General features: G+C 43.0%; 1 protein-coding gene across 1 annotated transcript in view; it reads right to left on the reverse strand.

Moving 5' to 3' along the window:
• Positions 1 to 2,683: 2,683 nt before the first annotated feature.
• Positions 2,684 to 23,508, reverse strand: part of irak1 (interleukin-1 receptor-associated kinase 1) — a 42,633-nt gene continuing 21,808 nt past the window's right edge. Inside the window, exons 8-15 of the mRNA XM_084333991.1 lie at positions 23,117 to 23,235; positions 21,471 to 21,681; positions 19,273 to 19,341; positions 18,165 to 18,322; positions 14,568 to 14,700; positions 7,835 to 9,086; positions 4,688 to 4,805; positions 2,684 to 4,348 (exon numbers count right to left, since the gene is read on the reverse strand). Of these exons, the coding sequence (XP_084190117.1) occupies positions 4,723 to 4,805; positions 7,835 to 9,086; positions 14,568 to 14,700; positions 18,165 to 18,322; positions 19,273 to 19,341; positions 21,471 to 21,681; positions 23,117 to 23,235 (2,025 nt within the window). The 3' untranslated portion in view covers positions 2,684 to 4,348; positions 4,688 to 4,722. The remainder of the gene's footprint in view (positions 4,349 to 4,687; positions 4,806 to 7,834; positions 9,087 to 14,567; positions 14,701 to 18,164; positions 18,323 to 19,272; positions 19,342 to 21,470; positions 21,682 to 23,116; positions 23,236 to 23,508) is intronic.

Consider the following 23,508-nt stretch of genomic DNA (forward strand, 5'->3'; position numbering starts at 1 on the left):
TCTTATGACTTGTATTATTGCACAAATGTCGCATTCTCATCCCTTGGATTCTTATTATTGTATTACTGTACTATGCACAATCGTTGTGGGCAAGATCCCTTGCATGTCACTGTATACTTGTATGCCGTGACAAATAAAACTCTTGACTTGACTTATCAGAAATCCCATCCAAGGTCCATTATTGTGGCTCATGATCAACCAATGTTGTTATCTTGTCCTGAAAGATCTTGAGGAGGAAACAAAGAGTTATATTATACAGAGAGGAAAGGAAACAGGTGGTAGATACTGTGACATCACATCCACATGGTCAAGTAGCCTAGATATCAGGTCCTACTACAGTAGGAATCGGATCCTATCTGAGCAGAGAAAACTGATTCAGGTCAATCATTTCACACCAATATTTTACAGTGTTCCTGCAGTTAATTTTCCCAGGAGAAGGGGATGGAAAATTGCAAGAAATCTCAGTTTAAGGGGAACATCATCTGAATAAAACCATAACCTACCCCAGTTTAAGGGGAACATCATCTGAATTATAAATTCTAATGTTATCTCTACAGCCCAGGAAAGTTCAATCAATATTTGAGTTGAGCTACTAAAGCCAGAAACCAGAGAAGTCAGACTCAAACTTGCATTCACACACACATTTTACCTCCATGCCAAATTTCAGCCTTCTAGGGCAAAAACTGGTCACTAGAGGTTATGGACTCACTTGTGGACCAACCGACAGAGCGTGCTATAGAGCTGCTGGTCGCAGCTAAAAACACAAATGACGCTTCAACCATTTCAGTTCCCAGCATGAACCAATCATGTAATTAAACTATCATACTAAGGCTGTTATAATAGTTTTTTTTTATCAACTTTTTCTCCCATTTTCTATATTTTCTCCCATCCCAATTTCGTATCATCCAATTCAACCCTCCCCTGTCACGGATGCTGTTTCTTGCCTCCCACAAGCTGGCTGCAATGTGGACTAAGTCATACATAGCACAAGTCCCCTCCGGTACTTGAGGTAACAGCAGTCGCATCTTTTCACCTGCGCAGCTCGATCTCTCAGTGGCGAGGAGTAACGCGTGGGAGGCTCACGCTGCCCCCGACACTTCCTGATTCTACTGCGCAGGCGCACCAACCGACCTGTAGGAGTCGCTGTCCACAACGCCCGATCCCCACCCATCAGTTTCCCACCCCCTAATACGGCCAATGTGTATTAGTACGGACGACCAGCTAAACTGAAAGCAAATGTGGAGCGCTGGGCTCGAACTGACGAGCCCAGCGTCTCCAGCATTTCGTGGCGAGCGCCTTGCCCACTACGCCACGTAGCCGCCCCAAGGCTGTTATAATAGTTATAAACTAAACCTAAAACTAGACTTTAGGGAAAAAAAAACTAAAGATAATACCTAATAGTGTATTTTCAAAACCTACCAAAATAAAATAAAAATATACAGAAAATGTCAACACAGCAAGAATGAAGAGGAATTAGTGTATGTCCATTGAGACAGGGATGTCTACATGACTGAGTCAGTTGCCTTCATAAAGTGATGTGTTTGTATTGCACCTATTCTGAACTTCTTAAATCTTGCCCCTGACAAATATACAGTATTAGCTTTATCCATTTACATTTTCTTTTATGAATTAAACTAATACTGAAACCAATGCCAATACTAAATACCTGTATGTCATGTATGTCCCTATGCCATAAATGTAATGTATGTTGTGTATGTCATAAATGTCACTATGAATTGAAAATGGGGGACCCTGATGTAAACAAGACAAACGTCTTTCTCTGGTCTGCAACCCCTTAACAATTGTGTGTATTGAGCCGTACTGTGTTGTACCCATTCTGCAATCTGTTAAATAAAGTTTTCATTCATTCATTCATAAAAAACTAAACTATTACCCCAGGAGGTGGCAGCCATCACTAACAGCCAGGTGTGGAGGCAGCTCTCCGGGATCAGCGTGAACACGACCAGACAACACCAACCCCAGGGTGCTCGAGACCAGACAACACCAACCCCAGGGTGCTCGAGACCAGACAACACCAACCCCAGGGTGCTCGAGACCAGACAACACCAACCCCAGGGTACTCAAGGCGTGCTGAATAAATACAGGGTCTCCTTGTCTTGAATGAATGAAAACTTTATTTAACAGATTGCAGAATGGGTACAATACAGTACGGCTCAATACATACAATTGTTAAGGGGATGTAGCGCTAAATATTTTCGTATTTTCCATTCACATACATTAAATGGGTAGCACTTTTGAGCTACTATCAACTCTGGGAGAACCATCTTAATGCTCTCTAGTTTTTACGTTAGGGGATGAGTTATGTTAATGTCCTGTCGTTTTTATATAGTGTTAGGGGAGGGGTTATGTTAATGCCCTGTCGTTTTTATAGTGTTAGGGGAGGGGTTATGTCAGTGTTTCTCAAACTGTGCGGCGCATATAATTAACACAAAGTGCAGTTGTAGTGTTGTTTTTATATAGTGTTAGGGGAAGGGTTATGCTATCGAGTTGTCGTTTTATAGTGTTGGGGGAGGGGTTATGCTAATGTGCTGTAGTTTTTATATAGTGTTTGGGGAGGAGTTATGCTAAGAACAGCTCCAGTGTCATCAAGCCATGATTTCAGGCCCGCCCCAAAAAAAATCCTGAACACAACAATGTTAAAAAAAAACTGTTTAATGTTGAAAATATTGGCACATAAATGGCACATGTTTTATCTTTGGCAAGTTGACATAATATAAGTGGAATAATCAACTTGTAGGAGTGCCTTTTAAGAAATTGCTTCACCTCCACGCCGTGCCTTAACTCTTTGGACGCCAGACCCGATGATAGTCGGGTTATCTCGCCATGCGTTGAGCGCCAGGACCCCCGAAAACCCGAGTATAGTCGGGTTTTCATCGTTATTTCTTTTATTCGATATTTCCATTCATTACAGGCACACAGACTCTGGGTTAACATGGGGAATCATCCTGAGAATGCCAAAGTGCAACACCGGCCGCATCCACCCAGGTGGCAGTATCGAGCACCCTTTGAAACATTATATCTTGGCCTGTGCGTCAATCAAAAGTCTCCGGTCGGACTTTTCTTTGTCGCGCAAGTGGAGCGGTTGTCCCGATTGGATTGAGAAGCGTCAAGTGCTCCCGATGCATGATGTGTGGTGGATTATGTTGGCGACACGATCGACACCAATACTGGGACTCCCGATCAGATAATTGGAATATTCTTTTTTGGGTACATCCTAGTGAAGGTAAGGGCTATATGATATCAATCCTGCTGTGATCCAACCATGACTTCACCTTGATCACAACATGTGTCTGTAACATTACTCCACAATGCATTCATGATGAAACATAATACCGATATAGATTTGATTTTGAAATAGTACCGGGTCCAGGCGAGAAATGGCAACGCTTTTAGTGAAATTCTTTTTCACATATTGAACGATAGATAGCCGATGTCAAATGGGCCATAGTATTGTATCCATAGCTATAATATAGAATATAGTTATAGCCCTGCAAACACAGCCACTTATTCCTATCTCTTAGAGCTTGGCGTGGTAAGTACAAACAATGCTCAACTGCGTGGCGTCCAATGAGTTAAAACAGTTTAATGCACACCTACTGTTGATTATCCCTTACATGACATGTTATGATATCGATAATGACATACATGTATGGTCTAATTGAGCTGTTAAATACATATGTCATGATCTTGATAATGACATAAATGTATGGTCTAATTGAGCTGTTAAATACATATAGGGGGCAGCGGTGGCCTAATGGTTAGAGAAGCGGGTTTGTGACCGGAAGGTCACCGGTTCGATCCCCGGGACCGGCAGGAAAAATCTGCCGCTGAAGTGCCCTTGAGCAAGGCACTTAACCCCCAACTGCTCCAGTGGAGTTGCTCAGTGGCCAATGGTGTCAGACTGTGGTTGTACTGAGCAGCTCCCAGGTATGAATGGAACTGTGTGAATGTGAAGCAGGGCGTAGCTGAAAAAGAGCATCTGTGCTCAGCGAACCTACCCTGGGTAAATAAAGGTTAAACAATATGGCATGTTATGATGTTGATAATTACATACATGTATGGCCTAATTGAGCGGTTAAATACATATGACATGTTATGTTGATAATGATTTGATTATTCAGCATGATAAAAGGTGAATGAATCAAGACAGATTCCCTTCTCAGTTCAGTATGTATGTATGTATGTGTGTGTACATACATACTGTTAGTGTTACGGTCACTTCCAGTTCCGGTAACATGATATGCATTTGATTGGTGGTCAGTCTTGGTGGGTTTTGATGACGAGAAGAGAGTCTGTCGCGGGGGATCAAGAGAAGTTCAGGTGATTTCTGATGAGCAAGAACATTGTACAGTTCAGAAATAGGTATAGGAAAACTCTCATTAATGAGTACAAAAATGAGGAGCTCTAAAATTGTTATTTTATATATTATCTTTATTTAAAAAAAATGATTGATGTTTATTTTGGTTTGTAAGATATTTTGTTGTATGATATTGTGAGGAAGAGGCAGGACTAGATAAGCATTTGCTTCCTTCTGATCCTTCTCAAACTAATTTGTTTATCATTTAATGAAGAATGTAAGATTTTATTTAAAGAAATAAATTCTTTAGTTTATCTATTTTATTGTGTTTTTTATATGGCTGATTGTTCGAGATAAAATAAACTCAACTCTTATCCTCTCCTCTATCTATATCCATCTCTCTCTCAGCTGTGTGAGGGCTGAGCAGGTAAGTAGTCCAGTTCATCGCTCTCCTCTGGTCCTCTGCTGTCAGAGTTCCTCTCTCCATCTGCAACCAAAGCAGACACTATAATTAACACATAAACACACTATTAACACACTATGAACACATTGTTAACATGTTATTAACACACTATGAACACATTGTTAACATGTTATTAACACACTATGAACACAATGTTAACATGTTATTAACACACCACCAACACATCATTAATTAATTAACTAGGGGCGTAACGGACGGTACACGTATTCCCGGGATCTTTGGTACAGTACGTGCTGTGTACAGAACAAATGCAACGTTACTTTAACGACTAACGGAACACACGTGCAGAACTTGCGCACAGGGCCGGATGTTGTTCGTTCAGCCCACGCACACCACTGAGTGTCCCAAACCAGGAGGTGATGTTACCAGTCAGGATGCTCTCTATTGTGCACAAGTAGAAGCTCTTGAGGATCTTCTGACTCACTTTGAACTTCCTTAAAACCCAGAATATACTCAAAAACTGACACGTACACGCAGGCTGCAGACACGCTGCGCACACAGCTCTGTTTATAGTCCATTTTTGGTGTCTGTAAGCGTCGGCGTCGAGTGCTCATGTTATGACAGCTGGGCACATTGATTGATTGATTGAAAACTTTATTGACAGATTGCAGAATGGGTACAATACAGTACGGCTCAATACACACAATTGTTAAGGGGATGCAGACCAGAGAAAAACTTTCGTCTTGTCGGCAGTCGGCGCACATATCCGTGGGGCTTTCCGCGCGGTCACAAAATCAGGCACATGGACACTGATGCGACGTCCGTGCGGACAAGAGCGTTGACGAAGATTACGCAATTTGCGGACGCGGGAAGTATAATCGGTACAGCGAGTAGAAAAGGGGCCTCAGAACACAGCCCTGGGGGGCCCCTGTGTTGAGAGTGATGGATGAGGAGGTGCAGTTGCCTGCTCTCACCACCTTGGGTCTTCCCGTCAGGAAGTCCAAGACCCACTGGCAGAGGTCATAGTTCAAGCCCAGGTCCCTGAGCTTGGCTACGAGTTTGGAGGAGACTATGGTATTGAATGCTGAGCTGTAGTCGATGAATAGCATTCTCACATAGTTCCTCTGCCTCTTGTCCAGGTGTGATGCTGCTGTGTGCAGCACATGGGCTATGGCGTCCTCCGTGGACCTGTTGGGGCGATATGCAAATTGCAGTGGGTCCAGGTTTTGGGGAGGGAGGAACAGATGTAGCCCTTCACTAGCTTCTCAAAGCACTTCATGGCTATGGAGGTGAGAGCTACAGGGCGATGCGCTCTTCTCATAAAACTAAAGCAAAATGGCCGCTCTCGTTTATTTCCGGTCGAAATACGCTAGTTTATGAACACAATTCCTGAACTGATATTTCATTAATAACACTTTAACCTATTTAACAAATGTATTGCTGAAAATATACACTATGACTGCTGTTGTGACATGGTTAGGGTGTTAACTCTTGGATACATTGAAAAAAAAATAAAATAAAACGCCCTATTTCTGGGGGTGGATGGCGGAAGGGGGGGGGTCCCTCTTATGGGGGTATGGGAGGCTGAACGCAGCCATATTCAAGGGGCCCATGTTAGTGCATTGTTGTGTTATGGATGTCATTGTAAGTATTGTCTAAGTGTTGTTTGTCTATAAATGTTAATACAAATTTAAGTTTAAAAAAAGAAAGAACCTATGAGGTCTGCCATATTGCAACTTCCACTATATTGAATGTCTTTTTTTTATTTAGATAATTGATAGGCCAAACCATATGACCGCCAGATCCAACTCATGGTAAAAAAGGGAAGTAACTTGTTACTTGTGAACACACTGTCCTATTTCCACCAAACTTGACAAATATGTTCGCCTTACAATAGCAAAGAGGCCTGTGAAGATTTGAGTAATCTGGCCTCATGGTGGCGCTATTTTCATAAAAAACGAAAAATATGAACTACTCCTCAGCGGCACAGTGAGGAGTCGTTCTGTGTCGCTTCACAGCTAGACGGTCCTGGGTTCGATTCTCGCTTGGAGACCAGGTTGCCGTGTTGCCAGGTAATCAGGTAGGGGTATCTCCCGGGCCTTTCTGTGTGGAGTTTGCATGTTCTCCATGTGCTCGCAAGGGTTTCCCCTCCCGATAAGATAAACCCAATGGAAAAACATGCACAACAGATCTCTAATGCTGTTGCGTCCCTGACGAAGACGGACAGGTCAGGAGCACTTGGATTGGTCCCTGGGCGTGCAGCCCTTGTCTGCTCCCGGCTGCCATTGGGGGAAAGGACGACAGGATGGGAAGTGCAGAGAACATTTCATCAGCTACTCAGTGCATTGTGTGTGTTCCTGTGGGTCGCCCATTGCATGCGTGTGTGTTAAATCTGCATGACAAATAAAGACTTCTTCTTCTTCTCTTAACGTCTCGGTTTAGGAGAGTGGTCAAAAGTTGTGTTGAGAATCTGGGCCGTTCGGGGATATACTTAAATTAAATTAAACTGTAGCTACTGGTGGGCCTATTCCTAACATCATTTATATCTCAAAGTGAAAAATAGAACCATGGTTTATATTTCAATTATGCCTCATTGATCACCATGATGTTAATATTGGAATTCTTCTCCTCAGATCTTGGTTAATGTAGCCTATTTGTAACTCTCTCAAAATTAATCTGTCATTAACATTACTGTTTTTTGAAGGTCTCAGTTTCTAAGCAGCACATAGACAGTATATGAAACTAGACATGGAGGAATCCATAGATACCAAACATGTCATACTGGCTTACTGGGGAAAAAACACTTCTTCAGTTGTAATTTGCGGGAACATCTTTTGTCTTGTATATGGGCCGATACGGTACAGCATGAATGATAGATCTTTTCAACGTAATGTGTTGAAACTATATCACCCATCCATCCAGTCGCCTGCTGTCAATCAACTGTGACGTGGGCGGTTATCTGCATTTTGTACATGAAAGTTCAATGGGATCTCAGTATGTAAACCGTTTGTAAATCTGGCTAAATCATATTTAGATACAATCCTGATATGAGACACATAGCAGGTGTAAAGGAGGCAGAGGGACAGTGTTACCTGCAGGTCCAGGAGAGTTGGGTCTCAGGGAGGCAGCAGGAGAGGGGAGAGTGGCTTGATATGGCCCTGTCGTCCCGTAGGGCCCTTGATGATGCCCTTTTGGGTAGAGCCCTGTCGTTCCGTAGAGCCCATGGTGGCCTCCTGGGTAGGGCCCTTGATGGCCTCCTGGGTAGGGCCCTTGATGGCCTCCTGGGTAGGGCCCTTGATGGGCTCCTGGGTAGGGCCCTTGATGGCTTCCTGGCGGCCCTTGATGGCCTCCTGGGTAGGGCCCTGGAGAGGCATAATCCTCTGGGTAAGCTGTACAGTAGGTTCCAGCAGTAGATTCAACAGAGGGCCTTTGGGAGGCCTCTTGAAAAGCCTCCTTGTTGGGTCCCAGGTGAGTATCTGCTGCAGATCCCATATAAGCCCCTGGAGTACCTGGGTGAGGCCCTTGTCCACCGAAGACCCCTTGGTAGGCCCCTGCAGTCGATCCAGTATGGGCCCCTGGGCAGGTTAACTTAGGAGCTCTGAGGGCATCCACAGTATAAGGGCCTGCTGTTTTGGCCCAGAGGGGGTCCTTACTCTCAGGCCCTGGGGATACCTGCCTATGAGTCCCGAGGTGGCTCCTACTGTCAGGTCCTGGGGATGCCTGCTCATGAGGCCTGAGGTGGCCCCTATTGTCAGGCTCTGGGTAGACCTGTCTCCTGGGGGACTCTGACCTGCTGGCTTGGGAAGGAGAGTTATACTGGTTTCCAGTGGGCAGACTTGGCGAAGTGAGCTGGAATTGGGTAGGTTGGCATGGTAACTTATACTGGTTCCCAGTAGAGGAGGGAGAGGGAGAAGGGTTCAGAGTCCCATTGTTAGTCCTACTGGGCTGGGGAACACAACTGTAGTCCTGGCCTTCATCACTTTCACATGGAGCAAGGAGAGAGGAGGAGGATAGGGGGAGAGAGGAGGAGGATGGAGGGAAAGAGGAAGATGGAGGGAGAGAGGAAGATGGAGGGAGAGAGGAAGATGGAGGGAGAGAGGAAGATGGAGACAGAGAGGAGGAGGAGAGAGGTAGATAGTGGTAGGTGTCTTCCAGTGGCCCCCGTCGAGACACATCTTTAGACAGAGCCTCCATACTGGAGTCCATGGAGCCTGGAGGCCTGAGAAAGGACTGCTGAGATGGAGGAGGAGGAGGAGGAAGAGGAAGAGACGAGGAGCTGAAGCCAGAGGAACAGCTGTTTGTTTTCTTCAGAATGTTGTGGGTCTCCTGGAGCTTCATAAACACCTGGGGGGACAAAAACAAATCTGAATCAGAATCGCTTTATTATGACAAGAACCACATGATATACCAGGCAGGTACCCTAATATACCACGTACCCTGATTGATTGATTGATTGATTGATTGATTGATTGAAAACTTTAATTAACAGATTGCAGAATGGGTACAGTACAGTACAGCTCAATACACACAATTGTTAAGGGGATGCAGACCAGAGAAAGACATTTGTCTTGTTTACATCAGGGTCCCCCATTTTCAATTCATAATGACATTTATGACATACACAACATACAGATATAATAATCTAATTTAATCATGACATTTATGACATACATGACATACAGATATACAGTACTGTTACTTTTGTGACATACAAGATATGCAAATGTACAGTACTGTTAAACAGATCCTAACAGTAAATATATACATACGAGGAGGAGGGAACACATTAGGAGGGGGTGGGAGGGGGGTTCAGACATTTACGGGGGCCAGTTTCGAATTGCAGCCTCCCGTAGGTGCTCTTTGAGAGCGGTTTTGAAGGTGGGTAGTGATTCAAATTTTTTTACGTCTGTGCGTAGGGCGTTCCACATTGATGTGGCATAATTCTGGAACATGTTTAGTCCCTTGTTTGAGCCGAATCTGGGTTGGACATGATTTGTGGAACTCCCTCGGGTGTTGTGGTCGTGGTATTCACCAACCTTTGGGAAGTATTTCGACATGTACATGGGTACCTTAGTGGTGTAGTGTATCTTGTAGACCAGGCCCATTGCAAGTTGCTGTACTCGGTTGTCTACTCTAAGCCATCCTAGGTTGTCAAAATGGGCAGGGGTGAGGTGGGTTCTAGGAGTAAGGTCAAGCAGTAGTCTGACCAGTTTGTTTTGTGATGTTTGTAATCTTGTTTTAGTGCCTTTGAGGTGCTTTGGTACCATGAGGTGCAAGCATAGTCGTAGTACCCTTGAATGAGCGCTCCTGTTAGTCTTCAGGGTATTTTTGTTTACCAGAGGAGATCCGGTACAAGAATCTTGTTTGTTGGTTGAATCTTTTGATTACATTGGATGCCATCTCGTCACAGGAAAGATTTGCCTCTAGGATGGAACCCAGGGCCCTCATTTATCAATGGTGCATACGCACAGATATGTGCGTAACCCGTGCGTACGATCATTTCTAAGCAAAGTGTGGGACTTATCAATTTGAACGTGTGCTTGACTTTGTGCGTATATATACGCACAGCTCTGACCGGCGGTAGAATATGGAGACTGCAGACGGACAGCATATGCTTTCATCAGTTTCATGCATTAGTTTCAACGCGGAAATAAGCTTTTGTGCATTAGTTTGACTGACGTGTTCTGTATGACCCCCCGTAATTCATTATAGTTAATTGTAAAATAGCGACAGTAGTGTAGTTATGGTCAAAACCCTATAAATAGCATTTGGAATAATAGGTATTTCTTTCTGAATGAATGCAGCATGGTTTATATATAGCGTTATCGGAATATACGGGGTGTACTGACTGCGCTCCACGTAACTCAACTCGTTATTATTTTGCGCATAGATTGCAGAAATACAGGAACGTTTTGATTATATTTAAAAGGCTTTGCCATTGTTAAACGAAATAAGTGGAATTTCGAAGCTGTAAGCAGAATACAAGTCATATGAACACCCACGATATAGTGTTATTCCCCCTTCCTACTGTATAAGAAAGAATTAAAAACGCATTGCAACGAGAACAGAGGTCATTTGTTGAGTTTATGTGTATTACAAAACCCTTGCAATAAATGTGTCTTAAATGAATGAAAAGCATACATGCTCTGGATACAGGTAGCATATATTGTGTGGGTGATTTGTATTCTGCTTACATAACTTCGAAATTCCACTTATTTCGTTTTACAATGTCAAAGCCTTTTAAATATAAATCAAAACGTTCCCGTATTTCTGCAATCTATGCGCAAAATAATAACGAGTTGAGTTCTAACAAAGAACGTATTACATGCTGGGTAGGCTGATAGAGTAAACTGTAAATAAAATAGCCTATAACATTATAAAGGATAGGCTATAATACAGGGGTTCCCAACCTTTATTCCCCAGAGCCCCACGATTCCTTGATTGATTGATTTTTTTTATTAACAGATTGCAGAATGGGTACAGTACAGCTCAATACATACAATTGTTAAGACGATGCAGACCTGAGAAAGACTTTCGTCTTGTTTCCATCAGGGTCCCCCATTTTCAATTCATCATATGACACACACGACATACAGATAGACAGTACTGCTACATCTATACATTTATGACATACCAGATTTTCAAATACAGTACTGTTTGTGATACTAAAAAGAAATCCAGAAAAAGAGTGTATATACATTTGACATAGACACTGTGCATTGGAGGAGGTTGGGTAGGTGGGGTGGGGCTGTACATTGGAGGTGGGGGGGGGGGGGGACACTGTACATTGGAATACTGACATACATTTGACATAGAAACTGTACATTGGAGGAGGTTGGGTAGGTGGGGTTGGGTGGGGCTGTACATTGGAGGTGGGGGGGGGGGGGGGTTGGGTACGTTGGAATACTGACAAAGCCATGCTTGGTCTTTATTGGAGACATATAGGATAGGAATATGATATGATATAAAGGTATACTGGTCCGTCCGCGAAGAGATAGCCCACAGCGGATAGCCATTAAATGCCATTTCAGAATATAGGCTATAGTATTAAGGCAAAACGACGGCCTATAGCCTATACATATTATTTAATGTTTTCATAAGCGTAAAGATACAGCTAGATTAACGATCAAGTTAGTTTACTGTGCAGGCTTCGCAGGGCTGTGCCATGTGTTATATATGCGCAAGTTACTGTTCCATAATGTAGGCTATGGCTGCTATTATATCAAATTTATATAGGCTACCTAATACCGACAACAAAATAGATTGTATGCCTCTACAAATCATATTATACCCGGTAGCCAATCGAACGAAACGAATAAAGGCATTCATATTCCAGCATGGTTATAATTAGGGCTGCAACTAACGATTATTTTGGTAGTCGACTAATTTGTCGATTCTTTTTTCGATTAGTCGACTAATCTAAAAAAAATTATATAAAAAAAAATTGAATTTTTATTTTATTTATTTGTTTTATAATTTTTTTATTTAATTTTTAATTTTTTGCACTACCTATCTTTGTGAAAGTGGCTTCTCAGCTCTGGTCCAGCTGAAGACAAAGCAGAGGAACAGATTGGACATTGAGCATGACCTCAGAGTTGCTTTGTCTACCATCACCCCAGACTTTGAGACTCTTGTCAGGAGCAAACAACATCCCCAGTTATCCCATTAGGGATTAGGGCTTCACTCGATCACATTGAATCGTTTGTGGGACCCCCGATCCATATGTTGTGGTGGGTTATGTCGTGGACCAGATGGGCATAGGATGGACCAGATGGCGATCAAATAATTGGAATATTATTTTTGGAATACCACCGACCACAGGTAAGGACAATCTGACGTAAATTTCAGCTTGATCGTGCATGGTTTTCATACCCATCCCCCTGATCGGCTTGTGTTGTAGTAATGACGAATGCCGTTATTGGCAATCAATTAATCAGAAACTACCCCCCCCCCCTTTCATGCATTCATGATGAAACATACGTAATACCTATCGTATGCATTTGATTTGAAAATAATAGCGTGTCCAGGGACGAAACGCCAATGGTTTTAGTAGAATTCACGTTGCGCCCTATAGCCAGCCTCCCAGGAATTAGCCCGGATCATTCCGAAAATTATACTCATTCACCACGGGATAACGCATGAACGTATTCATGCAAAAAATAATCTTTTTTGCATCTTGAATGGAAGATAGTTACTGTCAAATGACCATGGTATTGTATCCATAGCTATAATATAAAATATAGATTTAGCTCTACAAACAATGTGACGCACAGTGAAACTATGTAATGAAAACCTGGCCGTGCTATAGCTAGATGGGGAAATCGAATGGCCCTGAATGTGTTAAGAGAGCTCAAGAGAGAACTTACCTCATGTGTCTTTAAGAGAGCTCAAAAGAGAACTTACCTCATGTGTCTTTAAGAAAGCTCAAGAGAGAACTTACCTCATGTGTCAACCTGTTCCCCCCCACGGGGTCGGTACCGACCCCTTTTTGACATTATTATCATATATTAATATTTTTATGAGTGATGCAATAAATTTGCGTTTTTTAAAATCAAACGTTTTCAAGTATTATTATCACTACTATGTCACAAATACATGTAGAATGTAAAACGTTAGGTTGGCAATAGTTTAGCAATAGGTTAAAAGTGAGTTTTTATCATTTTAAGTTTTTTTTTCAACTCGCGTTTCTTGACCCGGAAGCGGAAATGAAAATGTTGAACGATCAGAATTGGAATCTTTTTGAAATTTCACCAAACTACACTTCCTGTGGTCCGCTATGGTCGTTCAAAGTTCGGCGTTCTGAAGCAATCATATCAATAATTCTTATGATTCGCGATAATAAGCTACAAAAGGTAACGTTTTTGACAAATATTGAAACGCAGTCAGTTTCTCCACACTATTGTAATCATGTAGGAAGAATCAGATCTGAAATTAGTTACAGAATGATTACACTGTGGGAGAAATAAAAAAGTACAGTCGATTACATTAAATAACTGTATATGTTATTACGCATGCCTGGTGATACTATATCCAAATTGAACTCGGCCATTTGAAAGATACTATATGTATATATATATATAAATGTGCGAATTGGCTATAATAAGGTAATTTATAAGCATATATTCTATATTCTATAATAATATTTCAAATTGCATTGGTCCGGATGGGAGAATTCAGTACTGTATATACAAAACCTTCAATTTTATCATCTTCCCTTTATTAATTTCCTTAGATCTTTTGTACACATGATCTCAAGAGGGTACTGAATTAGCCCAGTGGCAGTTTTTTAAGTTTGGTCATTATTATCATGGTTTTATTCACTGTCAAAGATGAAAAGAAAAATCATAATTCATATTTTCCTTTGTTTCATCAGAATTTAAGCAAGCCTAGTAATAGACACAATATTTCTGACACTGAGAATACATTCATTGAGGTCCATAGATGTTCCTAGATACCAAGAATATGCAAATAGCCCTTGTAGAAGTGGAGCAATATTCCATTTACCTAGGTATACATTTTATGCAGATTTTCACCTGGGGTGGAACAGGTTAAGAGAGCTCAAGAGAGAACTTACCTCATGTGTCTTTAAGAGAGCTCAAGAGAGAACTTACCTCATGTGTCTTTAAGAGAGCTCAAGAGAGAACTTACCTCATGTGTCTTTAAGAAAGCTCAAGAGAGAACTTACCTCATGTGTCTTTAAGAGAGCTCAAGAGAGAACTTACCTCATGTGTCTTTAAGAGAGCTCAAGAGAGAACTTACCTCATGTGTCTTTAGGAGAGCTCAAGAGAGGACTCACCTCATGCGTCTGAGCTCAAGAGGACTCACCTCAGTCATAGCTGGTCTTTTCTTCTTCCTCTTCTCAAGACACCAACAGGCCAGCTCAGCCAGCACCAGAGAGCCAACTGGACCTGAGGCTCGGTCCACCGAACCAGATTCTGATAGTCTGTCAGGAGATTCTCTAATTGATCACACATTCCATTCATTAACGAGGACTCATGTAATCCTTTAAAAAAAAATGTTTTACATGGTCTGATAATTAACACTAAAATCAATGTGGGGCATAATGATATAAAGGTTAATAAGTAACCTGGCAGATACCGACACTGAGTCCTCCTCCTACACCTCCTCTACGGCAGTGTTTCTCAATTGGTGGGTTGCGACCCAAAAGTGGGTCGCGGGGCCATTTTGAGTGGGTCACGGATGTGTGTGTAAAATGTTTTTTTGCACTACCTATCTTTGTGAAAGTGGCTTCTCAGCTCTGGTCCAGCTGAAGACAAAGCAGAGGAACAGATTGGACATTGAGCATGACTTCAGAGTTGCTTTGTCTACCATCACCCCAGACTTTGAGAGTCTTGTCAGGAGCAAACAACATCCCCATTTATCCCATTAGTTCCCTGGGATGTTAAGCTAAGAAGTCTGCTAAGAAGGATATATTATTTTTTATTATTTTATTTCATTGTGTTTTTAGCCCTAGTTGCACTTTTGTTGCAACCCCAGTTATCCCATTAGTTCCCCCAAACTTACTGTAGGGCTGTTAAGCTAAGAAGTCTGCTAGGAAGCATATATTATTTATTATTATTATTTTATTTCATTGGGTTTTTAGCCCTAGCTGCACTTTTGCTGCAACCCCAGTTATCCCATTAGTTGCCCCAAACTTACTGTAGGTCTGTTATGTTAAGCTAAGAAGTCTGCTAAGAAGCATATATTATTTATTATTATTATTTTATTTCATTGGGTTTTTAGCCCTAGCTGCACTTTTGTTGCAACCCCAGTTATCCCATTAGTTCCCCCAAACTTACTGTAGGTCTGTTATGTTAAACTAAGAAATCTGCTAAGAAGCATATATTATTTATTATTATTTTATTTCATTGGGTTTTTAGCCCTAGTTGCACTTTTGTTGCACTTTTTTGTGTTTATTTCATGTTTTTAACAGTGCATGAAAGATTGTGTATTACTGCAAAAAAAGAAATTTAAATAAATCATAGTGGTTAAAAAATGTGGGTCGCGGGGAGCTCCAGTAGCTCACCGCGTACCTCGAACGCTATTTCGGCGTCGGGGACAACCGTGCGCGTCACGGATCTGGGGTAGCGAGTTCGACTCCCGGACTAGCCGTATTTTCTCAGAGTGTCTTTCCCCCGATCTATACCCCCATTCAACCTGTTTCTGTCGGTCATGCTTGACCAGAAAAAAAAGCGATAAACGCTAAAAGAACCAGCTGACTGGTCAAAGTTTAAAAAAAAAAAAAAATGTGGGTCGCGATTTAATGACTAAGAAAAATGTTGGGTCCCGAGGCTAGACCAGTTGAGAACCACTGCCTACGGAGCTACACCGCCTTCTGCTACACATCCTCCTCCTACAGCCCCTCCTACACCTCCTCTACTGGACTCTACTGAGCCCCTACTCTACTCGTTTTACAGTAATCTCATACAGGAATCTACTACAGTAATCTAGTAATCTACTACAATAATCTAGTAATCTACTATAGTAATCTAGTAATCTACTATAGTAATCTAGTAATCGACTACAGTAATCTAGTAATATAATACAGTAATCTAGTAATCTACTACAATAATCTAGTAATCTACTATAGTAATCTACTATAGTAATCTAGTAATCTACTACAGTAATCTAGTAATCTACTATAGTAATCTAGTAATCTACTACAGTAATCTAGTAATCTACTACAGTAATCTAGTAATATACTACAGTAATCTAGTAATCTACTACAATAATCTAGTAATCTACTATAGTGATCTAGTAATCTACTAATCCACTACAATAATCTAGTAATCTACTACAGTAATCTAGTAATCTACTATAAATCTAGTAATCTACTACAGTAATCACATACAGTCATCTATTACAGTAATCTACTACAGTCACATCACACAGTAATCCTGTAATCTACTAGTCATATCACACAGTAGGGGTGTAACGGTACACAGAAGCCACGTTTCGGTACGTACCTCGGTATTGGGGTCATGGTTCGGTACAACAGATTTTTTTTAAATAATAAGTATTAATTAAAAAAGATTTAATTTTTTTAAAAATTTTTTAAATGTATATATTATATTTATGATAATTATAATAATAATAATTATTAAATAGAATAATTTTCTATAGGCTTGCCGTGGTAATTAGTGATACTGGTGTCATTCTGTGTTCAGGCATCCACTTGCTTACTGCCCCTTTAAACTTATCCTTGCTAAGTTTCAGTTTCACTTCCAGAGAGAATTTAACTTCACGAGACTGAATACTAGAGAACAGATGACATATTACAACAATGGCAGAGGATTATTTGGATTAAACACAGTGGAGCTCAGATGATCTGTCCGGAAAAGTAGGTTCTTCTTTTTATTTGATGAGCTGTGCCTGTGGCTGTCTGGCGGGGGAGAATGTTGATGTGTTTGTTGGCGCGTGTGTGTGTGTCGGCGACGCGTGTGTGTTTCTTTTCATTGGTTTCATTTGGTTAACGTTATTGGGCGCACAAGAAAACGAAAGAAAACTAATGATGACCCTGCAGCTGTTCCAATGTAAATGTGCCTGGCTTTCTCCGTGCACTTTCGCCGCTCTGAAGTCTGAGCTCGGTGTGCCCGGCCACGCGCGCTGTTCTCACACGGACCTCACGAGTGCCTGCATGTGGGTGTGTGTGTGCTGTGGGGCGTATTCGTCGCATGGGTGCGCGTACGGCACCGTGACGGCCGTACCGTAAATTCGCGGGACGAATACACGTACCGTTACACCCCTATCACACAGTAATCCTTTTTTTTTTTATCTACTTTTTCTCCCCATTTTTCTCCCATCCCAATTTCGTATTATCCAATTCTACCCTCCCCTGTCTCGAACGTTGTTAGACCATGCCTCATACTGTAATCTACTACACAGTAATATAGGGCAGTAATGTTACAGTAATCTAGTATAGTAATCTACTACAGTAATCTCATACTGTAATCTATTACAGTAATCTCATACTGTAATCTATTGTAATGTTACAGTAATCTAGTATAGTAATCTACTACAGTAATCTACTACAGTAATTAGTACAGTAATCTACTAGTCAGTTTCTTTAGAGTAATCTAGTACAGTAACATTATACAGTAAACTAGTACCGTAATCTAGTACAGTACTTTCATACAGTAATATAGTAATCTACTACAGTAATTAGTACAGTAACATACTAGTCATCTAGTAATCTGCCACAGTAATTAGTACAGTAATCTACTATAGCAATCTCAGTTATCTCATACAGTAATATAGTACAGTAATCTCATACAGTAATCTTGTACAGTAATCTAGTGCTGTAATCTAGTACAGTAATCTCATATAGTAATCGAGTACAGTAATCTCATATAGTAATCAAGTACAGTAATCTCATACAGTAATATCATACAGTAATCTAGTACAGTAATCTAGTATCATTACCTGGACAGGTGGGTTCTGTCATGGATGGAGATGGTCAGCCTGGGGTCCAGGTGGTCCCTCTGGATCACTGTAGCAGCAGGACAAACAGACTGGGAGACAGAACACATAATGGTCCTGGAGCTTCTGTCCCCGTCCCCAGCCTCAGAGACCAGGTCTTTCTGAAGGGGTGGAGGGAAAGGAGGGATGGAGTGATAGAAGGATGGAGAGATTGATTTATTCTGTCTTCAGCTGCTTTTTAAAGACAACTGAGACTGCAGATCATACAGTATGTCTATAGCAAGAGCATTCCAGAGCTGTATGCCCTGGTATGTATGTGCCAAATAAACTTCTTGAATCTTCCACAACTTCAAAGACACAATCACCTATTGTTTTGAGTCGAGAGCGAGGACCAATAAGCCCTGGTCAGAAGACCTCAGAAGCCTACTCAGTGGCGATACTGTATATGGATTCATCAGGTCACAGATGTACACACTACAGGTGCCTGACCATGCATGGCTCTATGTGAAAACAAGTACCATAAAACGTATCCTAAACTTCGCCTAATTGGAAGCCAGTGTAGCGTCCAGTGTTCTGGACCTGGTCAATAGCCTTGCATCAGTGTTCTGGACCTGGTCAATAGCCTTGCAGCAGCATTCTGGACCTGGTCAATAGCCTTGTAGCAGTGTTCTGGACCTGGTCAATAGCCTTGTAGCAATGTTCTGGACCTGGTCAATAGCCTTGTAGCAGTGTTCTGGACCTGGTCAATAGCCTTGTAGCAATGTTCTGGACCTGGTCAATAGCCTTGTAGCAGTGTTCTGGACCTGGTCAATAGCCTTGCAGCAGCATTCTGGACCTGGTCAATAGCCTTGTGGCAATGTTCTGGACCTGGTCAATAGCCTTGTAGCAATGTTCTGGACCTGGTCAATAGCCTTGTAGCAGTGTTCTGGACCTGGTCAATAGCCTTGCAGCAGCATTCTGGACCTGGTCAATAGCCTTGTGGCAATGTTCTGGACCTGGTCAATAGCCTTGTAGCAGTGTTCTGGACCTGGTCAATAGCCTTGCAGCAGCGTTCTGGATACAACAGACCGGAGTGTGTGTGTGTGTGTGTATGTATGTGTGTGGGTCTCACCAGGTAAATGGACCTGGACTGCTCGTCTCCCTCCAGAGCTTTACGACCAGTCAGAACCTCCAACAGCACCTTGAAAACATAGCAGTTACTAAATCACTTCAACATCACAGTCAATCCCAGGTCTCGGCGTTGCTACCGGCTGGCCGGTCGCTCATACTAACACAATTGGCAAGTGTTAGAGGGTGGGAAAGCCGGTGGGTGGGGATTTGACGTTGTGGACAGCGACTCCTACAGGTCGGTTTGGTGACACCGGTGCGACGGAAGCAGGAAGTGACGGGGGCAGCGTGAGCCTCCCACGCGTTACTCCTCGCCACTGAGAGTTCGAGCTGCTGCGGTGAAAAGATGCGACAGGCTGCCTCCTCGTGTACCGGAGGGGACACGTGATGCAAGGCTTCCGTCCTCACTACAACCGACCTGTGGGAGGCATAGTCTAGCAACGTCAAGACAGGGGAGGGAAGAATTGGATAATACGAAATTGGGATGGGAGAAAAATTGAAAATGAGGAGAAAAAGCGGATTTAAAAAAAACAACATCATAGTCAATCGCTTGTTTACACTAATACGTTTTCCTTATAAACCACAGAGGATGAGCTACGTTTGCACCTAGAATCCACGCTGCCACCTAGTGTCCACACTGTCACCTAGAATCCACACTGCTAACTAGTGTCCACACTGCCACCTAGTGTCCATACTGTCACCTAGAATCCACACTGCCACCAAAATCTACACTGCTACCTAGCGTCTACACTGACACCTAGCGTCTACACTGCCACCTAGTGTCTACACTGCTACCTAGCGTCTACACTGACACCTAGCGTCTACACTGCTACCTAGCGTCCACACTGCCACCTAGCGTCTACACTGCCACCTAGCGTCTACACTGCTACCTAGCGTCCACACTGCAACCTAGCGTCCACACCGACACCTAGTGTCTACACCGACACCTAGCGTCTACACCGACACCTAGCGTCTACACTGACACCTAGCGTCTACACTGACACCTAGAGTCTACACTGACACCTAGCGTCTACACTGACACCTAGCGTCTACACTGACACCTAGCGTCTACACTGACACCTAGAGTCTACACTGACACCTAGAGTCTACACCGACACCTAGTGTCTACACCGACACCTAGCGTCTACACTGACACCTAGCGTCTACACTGACACCTAGCGTCTACACTGACACCTAGCGTCTACACTGACACCTAGCGTCTACACTGACACCTAGCGTCTACACTGACACCTAGCGTCTACACTGCTACCTAGCGTCCACACTGACACCTAGCGTCTACACTGCCTAGCGTCTACACTGCCACCTAGCGTCTACACTGCTACCTAGCGTCCACACTGACACCTAGCGTCTACAATGCCTAGCGTCTACACTGCCACCTAGCGTCTACACTGCCTAGCGTCTACACTGCCACCTAGCGTCTACACTGACACCTAGCGTCTACACTGCCACCTAGTGTCCACACTGCCACCTAGCGTCTACACTGACACCTAGCGTCTACACTGCCTAGCGTCTACACCAGGGGTAGGCAACCCTAGGCACACGTGCCTGCATATTATAGTGAAATATTTTGCACTGTTGTCGCATTTATCTTGTTGAAATCCTCCCACAGGTTCTTTTTACTACCACATATTTAACTGAGACCCTTTATTTGTTTATTATTTCAATTTAGCTGGAAATACATTGCTACATCATTCAGTAACATTTGCAGAGCCTTATAACAAAAACATTATTACGTCACCATTGTGACCAGTGGGATTAATCAACAAATTTTATTATTTATTTTTCTTAAAACAATGACAATAAACATAGTTTTACACAGGCACGCACACGCCCAGCCTATGTAATGGTCATGTGATATGTGAGCTAGTATGAATGGAGATCTCTTTTGTTTACCGTTTACTCTTTTGTTTACTCCACTCTACATCAAAAACGTATTCGTGTAAACAAGCTCTTATTCACCAAGAACTGTAAATCACTTTAACATCACAATAAACCTTATTCACATTACAACACCACTCATTTTCTCCATAGACATTTCTATTTTATTTATTTATTTGGCTGGATGTTTATACATGCAAAACATAAAACCTGGTTTGTCAGGATGCAAAGCTACCAGTCAACAGACTGTAAAATTATCAGAATGAATAACTTTGCAAAAATAACAAGCTTCAAATCTCTCACCACTCCAAAGCTGTAGACGTCAATGGCAGTGCCGAGTTCTCCACTCTGGACGTATTCGTCAGGCAGGTAGGCCAGCGTGCCTCGCACTGTGCTAGTGAATGCTACCGAGCACGTCTTACTGGCTGACGCACTGCTAGAAGCACGACAGAACCGGGCCAGACCAAAGTCACCTATCTTAGGTACCAAGTGCTGGTCCAATAATATGTTAGAGCTGGAGAGAGAAAGAGAGAGCGAAAGAGAGAGCGAGAGCGAGAGTGAGAGCGAGAGAGAAAAGAGTCAATATAGAAAAAAACAAGTTGCACCTCCCACCAAATACAGAAGGGGTTAATGAGTCTAACTCCTGAACCTGTCTAACTCCTGAACCGGTCTAACTCCACTCCTGAACCGGTCTAACTCCTGAACCGGTCTAACTCCACTCCTGAACCGGTCTAACTCCTGAACCGGTCTAACTCCGTCTAACTCCTGAACCGGTCTAACTCCTGAACCGGTCTAACTCCTGAACCGGTCTAACTCCTGAACCTGTCTAACTCCTGAACCGGTCTAACTCCTGAACCGGTCTAACTCCTGAACCTGTCTAACTCCTGAACCGGTCTAACTCCTGAACCGGTCTAACTCCTGAACCTGTTTAACTCCTGAACCGGTCTAACTCCTGAACCGGTCTAACTCCTGAACCGGTCTAACTCCTGAACCTGTCTAACTCCTGAACCGGTCTAACTCCTGAACCGGTCTAACTCCTGAACCGGTCTAACTCCTGAACCGGTCTAACTCCTGAACCGGTCTAACTCTAACTCCTGAACCGGTCTAACTCCTGAACCGGTCTAACTCCTGAACCGGTCTAACTCCGTCTAACTCCTGAACCGGTCTAACTCCTGAACCGGTCTAACTACTGAACCGGTCTAACTCCTGAACCGGTCTAACTCCTGAACCTGTCTAACTCCTGAACCGGTCTAACTCCTGAACCGGTCTAACTCCTGAACCGGTCTAACTCCTGAACCGGTCTAACTCCTGAACCTGTCTAACTCCTGAACCTGTCTAACTCCTGAACGGTTCAAACCTGTCTAACTCCTGAACCGGTCTAACTCCTGAACCTGTCTAACTCCTGAACCGGTCTAACTCCACTCCTGAACCGGTCTAACTCCTGAACCGGTCTAACTCCTGAACCGGTCTAACTCCTGAACCGGTCTAACTCCTGAACGGTTCAAACCTGTCTAACTCCTGAACCTGTCTAACTCCTGAACCGGTTTAACTCCTGAACGGTTCAAACCTGTCTAACTCCTGAACCTGTCTAACTCCTGAACCTGTCTAATTCCTGAACCTGTCTAATAATGATGGGTCCCAGACCCGTCAGTTCCAACAATGTAAAGTAGGAATGATTTCTCCACTCCAACTCTTCTGAGATGCAGTGATCTGATGTCATGTCAAGATGGCGCTAAACTGTAAACAACATCACTTTTAACACATATGTTCCCGGCCTAAGAGTGAATAGGGATAATAGTGAATAAGGATAACAATGAGTGAAGCTGATGGTGAATATGGATAATAGTGAATAAGGATAACAGTGAGTGAAGCTGATGGTGAATAAAGATAACAGTGAGTGAAGCTGATGGTGAATAAGGATAATAGTGAGTGAAGCTGATGGTGATTACCTCTTGATGTCTCCATGGATCAGGGGGAGGTGGGGCGGAGGAGGAGAGTGGAGAAACTGAACAGCTCTGGAAGCTCCTTCTACTATACTGACCCTCTGGATCCAAGACACACTGCTGGTCTATAGACAGACAGACAGATATTAGGAGGTAAGACACACTGCTGGACAGAGAGGGTGATGAGAAGGAAGCTGGCTGCTATCCTGGAGAATCCCTCCCACCCCCTCTACGACGAGCTAGTCAAGATGAAAAGCATATTCAGTCACAGACTCATACCCCCCGACACTCAACTAACCCCCTCGGCCAGTCCTTCATACCAGCGGCCATCAGGCTCCACAACAGTGCTGCCAGACATCCAACTACAACTACTAGGAACCTAAAAGGACAATAATACT

The sequence above is a fragment of the Notolepis coatsorum genome (genome assembly GCF_963971535.1).
Source record: "Notolepis coatsorum genome assembly, chromosome: 17".
Taxonomy (NCBI): domain Eukaryota; kingdom Metazoa; phylum Chordata; class Actinopteri; order Aulopiformes; family Paralepididae; genus Notolepis; species Notolepis coatsorum.